Source organism: Drosophila elegans, unplaced genomic scaffold (assembly GCF_018152505.1).
Source record: "Drosophila elegans isolate 14027-0461.03 unplaced genomic scaffold, ASM1815250v1 contig_288, whole genome shotgun sequence".
Lineage (NCBI taxonomy): Eukaryota > Metazoa > Arthropoda > Insecta > Diptera > Drosophilidae > Drosophila > Drosophila elegans.
The window spans coordinates 254,312-265,669 of record NW_024545665.1 but is presented as its reverse complement, the minus strand read 5'-3'; the positions used below and the strand labels follow the sequence as shown (position 1 = coordinate 265,669).

General features: G+C 43.2%; 1 protein-coding gene across 1 annotated transcript in view; it reads right to left on the bottom strand.

Annotated features, from left to right (window-relative positions):
- Positions 1–6,524: 6,524 nt before the first annotated feature.
- The window catches only part of LOC108139358 (protein argonaute-3), a 144,663-nt gene continuing 139,829 nt past the window's right edge, over positions 6,525–11,358 (bottom strand). The window contains exon 3 of the mRNA XM_041708576.1: positions 6,525–6,644. Within this exon, the coding sequence (XP_041564510.1) occupies positions 6,627–6,644 (18 nt within the window). The 3' untranslated portion in view covers positions 6,525–6,626. The remainder of the gene's footprint in view (positions 6,645–11,358) is intronic.

Sequence of the window (11,358 nt, the reverse complement as noted above, 5' to 3'; positions counted from 1 at the left end):
ATAAACTTCGGCTTGCTGAAGTTTGCTCCCTTTGATTTTTTTTTTTTATTTTTTAGTTGAGTATAAGTTGCTAGTTTTTTCCCCAAATTAGGTTTTTGTTTTTGATCAAAATCTGTTGAATACATCCAAACCAATATACTTGTATATCCCAAAGCTGCCATGGGAACGATCGGTTAAAATTTAATACAGTCAAATGTTTCCAAAAAAGTATGCATAGATATAACTTTATTGAACCATTATATAGGTTTTATGTCATTTTGAATCCACCCCTTGTCTGCAAGGGATAGTTCTCGTTTTTGTTTAATATAATATAACTTTTTATTTCTGTGTAGCAAGCAGTTATGTACTTAAATGCGTATATCAAAAAGTCATTCTGCATCACATAAGGTAACATGTTTCGATTCTGAACCAATTTTTGAAAGTTGCTGGTGAAAGTAGAAATTCTGCATTATTACTTTTGCCAAATTGGTTCGGGTTTATATGGTATGCTATTGTCCATTTTGTTGATTTGACTGGCATTTGGAAACCTTATTTGACATTTTGATAGGGCTATATCTCTTAAACCGAAAGAAAAAACCAATGAAAGAAAAAAAAGGCCACCAAAATTACCTAACAAAATTTCATCTTTGCCCCAATATTGCACAAATTATAATTTTTAATAATTTGTATACAATATTTAGTCAATAATAAAAGAATTACAAGATTAAAAAAAACAACGAAAGGTGACAACAAATGTCCAAAAATAAATGATTTTTGTTAAGTTTTGTGGTCATATCGTGTTGAAAAAAGACAAAAATTAAAATCGTAATTTTAAACTGTCAAATTATTAATAAGTCAAAACGAATTTTTAAACAAAATTAATTTAAGATACAATTTTTTTTTTAATTTTTTTTCTTTTTAATATTTATATTTTTCCATGGGAGCTGTAATAGTCGTCCGGTTTTTATAAAATTTAAACCGTAATTCTAATATATGTAACCATTACTATATGTCGAAGAGCTAAAATAAAAAATTTGAAAAAAGCCTTTTTTTCATATTTTTCCGATTCCGATAAGTACTACCAGTAAAAAGTCAACTTTTGGGACTAGTTTGCGAGGAAACGGACGGACAGACGGGTCGGAAATGTCCCCTTCACTGCGTTGCAAACATTCTAAAGAATCGTGTACAGCCACACGAGATTGTAACGTACACATCTAGAAGGTGTACGTTACAATTATTAGTAGGATGTAAGGTTGTAGTTGTAAGCGTCATATTCTAAAAAATAATAAATACTAAGTTGAGACAGAACATTAAGTCATAGCTAAGTTCTAAACACAAATGGCAACGCTAGCCGATATTTAGCATGGTCATAGAAAATACTAGAAAGTAAGGAATATACCAGAAATCCTGAAGGTGAGAAAAAGGGAACTTGGGGAAGGTAGTCACACAACGAGCGAGTTTCCGGTCTCTTGTGTCGGAATGGTAAGACGGGACAGACGCGTCTCCCGCGGTAATTTTTCGTATAATTCGAGGTAGCACGCCGCGATCGCGCGACCGCACGTGACAAAAACAAACAAGTGGATTTATCAGTGCTCAAAGGGTAAGGTATATAATACTTCTCTACGTCGAAAGAAAACGTTGTAGGGGACTCGGAGGATATTAAATGAATAAAATCTATGAAAATAAAGATATGTGTGAAAGTGGAATCCTCGTTTGTGATTTTATTCGTAGTTGATCGGTAGTTTCCCACCTCGTATTATTTGCGACCCGCACGTGAACACCCATCCCGTCTGTGCTATTACCCTTGCTTTCTTCCTCGTAGTGCACGCGACTCGTACGTGGAAACCCGTCCCGTCTGGTCTAATACCCTAGCTTCCCTCCCCGTAGTATTTGCGACCCGCACGTGGACACCCATCCCGTCTGGGCTAATACTAGCTTCCCTACTCGTAGTATTTGCGACCCCCACGTGGACACCCGTCCCGAATGGTCTACTACCCTAGCTTTCCTCCTCGACCTGAGCGTGGTCATCATTCCCGACCAATCGATCGTGTCACCATCCTTTTCCCTTCAATCTGCCGCCGACCGACAAATTCTACCCGGCTCGGCCTCGCCCGAAGGTCCAGCCCGTTGGACTTTTGACTCCGGAACAGGACACAATGCGATCAACTCCGTCATAGCTCTCTCTCACGACATCCATAAGAACCTTCGGCGTGACCCCTCAAACTACTCATTCACTCGTTGAATGAAACTCTCTAGTCTGGTGTTTCGGTGATTTACAAATTTCTTGTAAAGGACTTCTGGATCTGACTGAAATCTGTACCCCGGCCAGAGAGCATGCTTACAAGTGGCGCCCGAACAAGGACACCGAGACTAGCTAGAGAATCATCCAAGTGGCTTAAAGGACCACTGAAAAAAAGGTTGAGTCGCTCTCATCCGGCCTCAGGAAGGACTTAGAAAACTTGAGAAGGAAGTTAACGCAGGAATTACTCAAGTAACCCTACAGTGAGTACGAAGAAGCCGATTTTATTAGAAATCCAGGTATAGGAGTCCGCTGGATTTACGCTCGCCGAAAAGATAAACTCAGCTCTCCCGCCCTGGAGTTTGGTTTTAAAGCGGATGGTGCCGTCGAAGAGACCAGGAAGTCGTTCGCCAGCCTCGTCAACACAGGGTCGTTCCTCGTCAACACAGGGTGTGTGGGACCGACTGGCTCAGCAATATAGCAGTCGGGTTCCAAGCCCGAATCCTCCAGAAAGGAACAGTGAGACGGGACAATTCACGGAATCCCTCACCATTCCCATGGCTTCTGGGGCTACATCGATCGGGACTCCAGCCCGCCATCGAGGGATACACCCAAGATCGACACACGTCACCTGGATGCCGCCAGTTGACGACCGCTTGCCCACCGACCTACAAGGGCGAGACACACGGAGCAGCACGGCTCCCACTTAACATCTGCTACCCGAGAAGATGCACAAGTGGAATTTCCGGTTCGATGGGAGCTCAGATCCGTTGACTCTCATCGCCGCGCTCGATGAAAAGATGACGACGTACAGGATAAGTCCAGAAGACGTCCCCCGGGCTATGTCTGAAATCTTGGAGGGCCCAGCGGCACGGTGGTTTCGCACGATCCACCTACAGTCGCCTCATGGGAAATTTTCCGGAGGGAATTCCTCGATTTTTTCCTACTCCCTCGATATTTCGTGCGGTTGGAAGATGAGATACGGACGTGCAGCGGAGAGGGGAGCCTTTCATATCTTACCTGATCGAGCTCAGAACCAAGATGCAGCAAGCCGACTATCGAGAAGGGGACTAATTGTACCGAGCATACGAAAACATGGCTCTAGAATGCGGGCTATAAATTAAACGCAGTGAATTCGCGACTTGGAGACAGTTGACCCATATGGCCACAGAATATGAGAGTATCAAGCAACTCGAGTCGACTCGAAGTGAGACCATAGTAACCATGGACAGGAACCAAGAGGAACCTCAACTTTGCCGATCGGCGAAACCATTCCGGAATCCGGAGAATAAAACGCAGACAGGACACTGCCCCCACCCATGTCGGTATTCCTGTTGGAACTGTGGACGACCTGGAGTATTAACCATATATTGTTGCCGTCGAAATTCTCGGGATGGACTTCCTCAAAGTACCGGTGCGATGTTGGCGAGCCACCCTCGACTTGCAATCTGAATCCCAAGCGGTAGGAGACCTTCTGTTACAGCCAGTACTTATAAAGTCGCGAGGCAACCAGGAGAAATAGGTATACCCTGTTGGGGGCCCAAGTGGGGAATGCCAGGCCAGGAGGATCAGAGGTACTCAGCCCTATGCCTACGCGGGCTACGATCCCGAACATCGACGCCGGTGCGTGTGTAGACTATCGTCAGTTAAACGCACACTCAGTGCCCGACGCCTACCCAGTCCCGGTGACTGTGCTACTAAAGCAAGGACGGAAGTGGACCTGGGGACCGGAACAGCAAACCGCCTTGGCAGAAATAAAAGATGCCTGAGTACTGCCCCCGTGTTAGGTTGTCCGGATTTCGACCACGAGTTAATTTTGCAAACAGACACGAGCGACGTCGGCTTGGGCGTAGTTTTATCCTACGACACCGAAGTTCAAGAAAAGGTTATCGCATACGCTAGCCGCCGACTAACCCCCGCGGAACATAACTACACGACCACGGACACGGAGAAAGAGTGTCTAGCCATAATCTGGGCAATCATGAATATGCGGTGCTACCTGGAAGGTTACCGATTCGAAGTCGTTACCGACCATCTGGCTAAATTCTATTGAGAGCCTCTCCGGCCGAATAGCGCGTTGGGCGCTAGAATTGCAGCAGTTCCAATTCGACGTACGCTATCGACGAGGGAAATTGAACGTACGGCCGACACACTTTCTCGACAGCCTTGTGAGGTACTTCAAGGCGCTGTCAAACTCGAGGACTACTGCAACTTGATCAAAAAGAGGAAAGATCAAATACATGAAGTCCCCGAGAAGTTCGCCGACTATACGATCGAAAATGACCAGCTCTCCAGGAACATGGGTTACTGAGCTGACGACGAGGACTACTTCCCGTGGAAGCTCTGTGTGCCCACTTCTCGCAGAGGCCGCGTATTACATGAGTGCCACGATACTTGGGAGTCCGAAAGACGATCACGCGTCTGACGCAAAGGTAGTTCTGGCCCGGTATGCATCGCGACGCGAAATACCATGTTCGCCATTGTGAATCTTGTCAAAGATTTAAGACAGAACAGACCAAAGCGGCAGGTAAGATGCTTATCTTATGATGAATCTTTCGACAATCTCTGTGCGGATTTTGTAGGCCCACTGCCCCGGTCGAAACAAGGCAATTCTATGCTTCTGGTGTTTCACGACGTGTCCTCGAAATGGGTAGAATTGATCCCAACTCGGAACTCACCCCCGGATTCACCTCCAAGGAATCTTCGACATCGTACGAGCGGATCTTCAGCGAGCGTCTCTTAACCAGGCGAGACATTACAACCCACGAAGGAGACCAACGCTCAAGTCAACGGTCAAGTCTGGCTGGGACAGCATCCCTTATCGAAAGCGGCCGAGGGATTCGCCGCCAAACTTGCTCCCAAGTATGACGGTCCTTACACCGTCACGAAGTTCACATCTCCGAATTTGGTACGCCTGCAGCGCCCAGGAGATCGACGGCGGCAGTCCGCCAACATATCCCAGCTCAAAACATACTACGCAGAAGCCACTCCAGACAGGATCGTACACATCTAGAAGGTGTACGTTACAAATATTAGTAGGATGTAAGGTTGTAGTTGTAAGCGACATATTCTAAAAAATAATAAATATTAAGTTGAGACAAAACATTAAGTCATAGCTAAGTTTCAAACCAGAGTGGCAACGCTAGCCGATATTTAGCATGGTCATAGAAAATGCTAGAAAGTAAGGAATGTACCAGAAATCTCGAAGGTGAGAAAAAGGGAACCTGGGAAAGGAGTTTCCGTTCTCTCGTGTTTAGGAATGATGAGACGGGACAGACGCGTCTCCCGCGGTAATTTTTCGTATAATTCGAGGTACCATGCCGTGATCGTGCGACGGCACGCGACAAGAACAAACAAGTGGATTGATCAGTGCTCCAAGGTTAATGTATATAATATTCCTCTCCGTCGAAAGAATACGGTGTAGCGGACTCGTAAGAGGCTATTAAATGAATAAAATCTTAAAAAATAAAGAATGTGTGAAAGTGGAATCTCTCGTTTGTGATTTTATTCGTAGTTGATTGGTAGTCTTTACGGAAAAGCGGTTTAAGGGAAATACTTGATGCATTGATTGCGGAAGTATGTTGGTGGTAAAGTAAAATTAGCGAATATGAAGACACCCAAGACCCAATAAAACCATTTTTGAGGAAACACAGAAATCAATATGTCATTGAATCCCATATATGATAATGAAGACTCAGATGGAGGTTTTGAACCACATACCAGAAGACTAAGAACCAGGGGAATGGATATTGAGATTTAACTAATTTTTGTTTCGATTTCATACATAAAAATTTATATTTTCATTTAATTTCATATTTTTATTTCATTTTGACTTTCAATTGTTTCATTCGAAATAAAAACGAAAAAAAGACAAATTTGTAGATGTGTGGTTGAACTATTGACCTAAAAATGCATAAGAATTTTATAAAAATTGGTATCATTTGCGAATTTAATTTTAATTTGTATTTGTTCCGCATTTTTTTTACCATTCGATACCTACAAGTTTGCTTACGAAGCACAACAAATATTTCTCTCAGTTTACGAGGTATAGCCGTATCAAATTGTCAAATAAGGTTTCCAAATGCCAGTTTAAGCAACAAAAAGTATAATAGCATAAAATATAAGCCCGAGCTTTATATCATAAAGAAATAAAGCTGAATTTCTAATTTTTGCAAGTACTTTCAGCAGCAACTTTCAAAAATTAGTTCAGTATTTGTGTGTTGCACTGTGTAATTAAACTAAACCAGAATATATTGTTACCTGTATATTATCACATTTTCGGGTAGATATCCATTCCTTTTTTGATACATTTTTAAGGCAGTGTCAAAAGATGCGGTTAGTCCATTTACTATTTCTTCACTTTTTGATTGAACTACAGCTTTGCTATACCATTGTGTATACGACGTATTCATTGATGCCACAAATGCTGCAATACAAAATTATTATTAACTGTTAAAAAAAAGTCGAACTTTAGAAAAAGTTATCAATATTTGATATTTTTAAGAAAACGTCGATATAACAATATTTCGTTTAGCGACTATTCTTCATACATTTTTAAGGCCTTGAAAACTAAAACCAGAGTGGTAAAATCACTTATATCTATGATATGCTGTTGCTGTGGACTGTACTTAAATAAAAGCTGAAATCAAAAGCAAACAAGAAAAGAAATAAACTTCCGAAAATCAACGTTTATATTCTATAACACAATATATATCGATTTTTATGTTTGTTATAAAGTCTGCGGCTGTCATTCACACAATCACTAGCTGTTGCAGAAGCAGGGAGTGGCCTACGATCAAACCTAAAAAGAAAAAATATTTATTTTTACCGCCTATGAAATGAATATCAACGCTAAACAAAATACAATTTTTAAAAAGATCTTTTGGGAAAGTTTCATCCAGAAAGCTTCAAAACTAAGAGGACGGACAAACAGACAGACGGACATGGCAGCTATAGTAGGTGATTGCTGATAAAAAATTTGTTTAGATTTTTTGGATCGGAAATGAAGTTTTCACTATGATTAAAATTTATAGTAGCCTCTGCAATGTTAAGCAAATATATATAATTATTATTAAAATTATACAAGTTAACATCCGAAATAATACACTAGAAAAGAGTAACCACAACAAACAGCTATTCAATGCCCTCAATAAAGTTCAAACGAACTTAACCACGTGCGCTGAGCTTGCTACAATCAATAATTGTTTAACTTAAGCAAATTAGTTCTTAATCCAACTCAATAAAGAGAGGTTTAATTTTTTTTTTTAAGAAAATCCTAATCGAACATGGACCTGACTAAAACCGCGATAGGATAACAAGTTCCGCGACTCCTGAAGTTTGGAAGGTAAAATAATCTGACGTTTTGTTTCCTAATCAGTGAGAAGTAAAAAAGCAAAAATCCCGAGACCCAGAAGTTCAAAAAAAGCCATTTAAAAAACGCCGCACATTGTCACTCCTAAAAAAAAAACAAGACTTGTGCCCAGTGAAATAATCAGACCAAATAAACCCTTTAGTATCCCTTCGAAGGGAACGCAGAACAGCCAATTTTTAGAGTTGATCGAACTCAACTAAGTGCATACAATAAAAACAATAATAAAAATGCACCGGTCAATTAAATTACAAATTACAATAAAGCGACCAAGAGTAGCGACCGATAATATAAAAGACCGTCAGCAGAAAAACCAGGAGCGACAGAGACGTTGGCAGCGATGGATCGACGCGTAGCTACAATCAATAATTGTTAAACTTTAATCTTGGCTTATATATATTAGGTGCTAAAATAAATTGTAAGAAAACTCAAGTCACTTTCAATGACCAAGAGAATGTTAAAAAACAAAGAGGACCAGGTTGTCCGAAATGTTTAGCTGCTGTATACAAATATTTACCGAGCAAGAAGAAAGAGCTAGGCAAAAATGATTGAATGAAGTGAAAATGAATGTAAGCAAAAGGAGCGATTAGCTGTTGAATCGACTTCTATGATAAGAAACTTAGTGTATGCGGAAGAAATGGACGAAGAAAAGCTTAAAACTTCTGAACTGAGTTTGCTAGACGTTGCATGTCCTGAAAAAGTTTTACCGTAGGTAGAAAGAATCTCACACACCCTAAACTTGTCTCAGCCTTAGATCGTCGGCGGTTGAGTGTAGGAGACTCCATATACATTCTGCAGGCGGTAGTAGAAGCGCTTAATATGAGCAGCTTCTCCTAACAGCAAATCCTCGAATCAGCGAATTTGTACTGAGACTAAAAAGTCAAGGGCAGAAGCAACAGCTTCTTGCAATACCAAAACTAAAGAGTTCTTTAAAAAAAGATCAGGCCAAAGACATCTCAACTGAAAATTTAATACTATTTTGTATAAGCAAACGCGAAACTTGTGTGACTGCAGTAGGATTCGCGATCATCTATTTGTGATAACTTGTGTAAAACTTGTGGGAAAATGCGACAACGAAAGGGAATGGTTACGATGAAGTTCAGATGATCACTAAATTTAATATTTCAATAATTTCTCTTAGAACCTAGCTTATGCTACGGTGGCGAGAGACGGGGCGAATTCGCAAGAGCGAACGGACGAAAGCTTTATTGGCTCCCGCTCTCGCCTACAACTAGTGACTTCAAATAAAAGCGCCAAGTGCGCAAACACCGCCCCCTCTGAAGGAACGACGTCCTTCAGCCCAGAACGGGCAACAGGGCCAGTCGGTAGACTGTTCACCGATACTCCCCCTCTTGCGTCCTGACGTCCGCCACGCGAACCTTGTTATCGGCGCCGGCGTGCACCGCTACCACACGGCCTATCCTCCACTGCTGGGGCGGAAGGTTCTCTTCGGCGACGACGACGAGCGCTCCCACGACGATGTTGGGCTCCCCCTGGTGCCACTTGGACCGCTGCTGGAGGCTGGAAATGTACTCCCGGGACCATCGGTGCCAAAACCCGTGCCTGAGAGACGAGACACCTCGCCATCGTCGCAAGCAGGTCAGGCTGATCTGGTCCGGGAGCGCCGCTGATGGTGGGGCCAGAAGAGGGCCGCCGATGAGCAGATTCCCGGGGTCAGGGCCTCGCCGTGGTTCGGGTCGCTGCTTAGAGCTCCGAGGGGCCTGGAGTTGAGCACGGCCACCACGCAGAGCTGCTCCGCGGTCAAGAGGTCTTGGCCTACCTTCCGAAGGAACAGGTGCTTTGCAGAATTCACACCTGCCACCCATAGTATAAACGCAAACTCGCATCCATTTTTTTCATGCTAATGTTTCGATACCGCCGCCCTGCTCCTCCAGACGGGCTCGGAACTCCCTCATGTGCGTCACGTAATAATAACGCGACGACTTACGAACCTTTGAAATGTCAACAAGAACGCATCAGTGGTTAGGTCAGAAACTAATTCTAAGTGGACCGCCTTGGACGCAAAACAGACGAACAAGGCCACGTACGACTTGTACGGTGGCTTACCACGGATACGATACGTTGTGCTGAAGGACCACAAAAATCAACGCCACAAATATTAGACGGGCGGAGAGCTCGAAGTCTATCTGCTGGCAAGTTTCCCATAATCTGCATCAAGAATTGCGGCTTGCAGCGAAAGCAGCGCATGTACGACCGAACTGTTCGTCGGCAGACTTCTTGAGCATTAACTAGCCATATTTTCTCGCGCAGACGACTTACGAGATTTTAAACAACAACAACGAGAATTTGGCTTCGTACGGGATAGGAGCATTCAATAACCGACCCCCAACTCGTTGCAATGTCGAGGAACACCAATCTAATTTATTTTCCTGAAGAAAAGGGTTTAACTTTTGAATATTCGTTGCTACCGGCTTATTTTATTCGAATTTTGCTTATGTCGTCTCTGAATTCGTGAAATTGGATAGCTTCGACAATTTTCTCAAAAACGAAATCCAGGTCTCTTGGCGAAATACTTTTTTCAAAGGGCTTCGACACCTTTCTGCACCTTTGAACAAAACGAAAAACCCACACGAAAACTCTCAGAAGCTCCAGGTGCGACGAAAAGGACTCTATTTTGTGAAGCACATAATTTGGCTCTGGGCTGACTACGAGAGCTTTTGCCGATTTGCGTAGCTCCATCGACATTACATCAGCCGGCCGTTCGAAATGTTTATTTACAGGCCAATTATTTTCTGAGTCTAGCAAGAACGAAGGCCCACCGAACCAAATGGACGTTGTAAGCTCCTCTACGTCACATCCTCGGGACACTATGTCTGCTGGGTTGACTTTCGTGGGAACTTGTCTCCAAATTGCTTTCTCCGACCACTCCTGAATTTCTGCAACCCGGTTCGAAACAAAAACCGACAACGACGAGAGAAGGGTTTTAATCCAGTGTAAAGTGATCTCGGAGTCTGTCCACATGAAAACATTCTCAATGGGAGAATTTAGCAATGGCCTAACACGATTATAGAGACCTGCTAAAAGGTGAGCTGCACACAGCTCAAGGCGAGGCAAAGTTTTCGTCTTGAGGGGAGCTACTTTCGATTTGGCGGTCAATAAAGACACTTTCAAACCTTCAGCAGTTTGAGTCCGAACGTAGATGCACGCTCCATACGCTCGCATGGAAGCGTCAGCGAAACCATGTATTTGAATCGGGACTTGTGGATCTGTGTTGACGAATCGCGATACCTAAATTTTTGGCAGCTGCAGAAGCGTCGCTTTAAACGTCTCCCACGACGTGAGCAACTGCATCGGTAGCGGCTCGTCCTAATCTAATTTTCGAAGCCACAGAGTTCCTGCAACAACATCTTTGCCTTTGTGACCAAAGGGCACAAGACGCCAAGTGGGTCGAAAAGTCGAGCAGTCACCGACAAAATATTTCGCTTTGTCGCGCGAAGATCCAGGATAGAGTTCAACCGAAATTGTAAGTAATCTTTAACCGGTAAACAAACCACGCCAAGGTCCTTAGTTAACTCTGAGTCTGCCATAAGTGGCATTGCAGCGTCTATCATATGCGGATAACTCTAAGCAGTTTGAAAACCACTTTGACAATTCAAAGCGTGCCTCTTGCAAGACGTGACAAACTTCGTCTTGAAGACTTTGCAGGTCCTAAACGCATCCGGAGCCAGTCCACAAATCGTCAACATAAAAATCATTCTGAATAACCTTTGCGGCTTTTGGATGAGTTGCTTGCGCCATCTCTCCTAGCCGC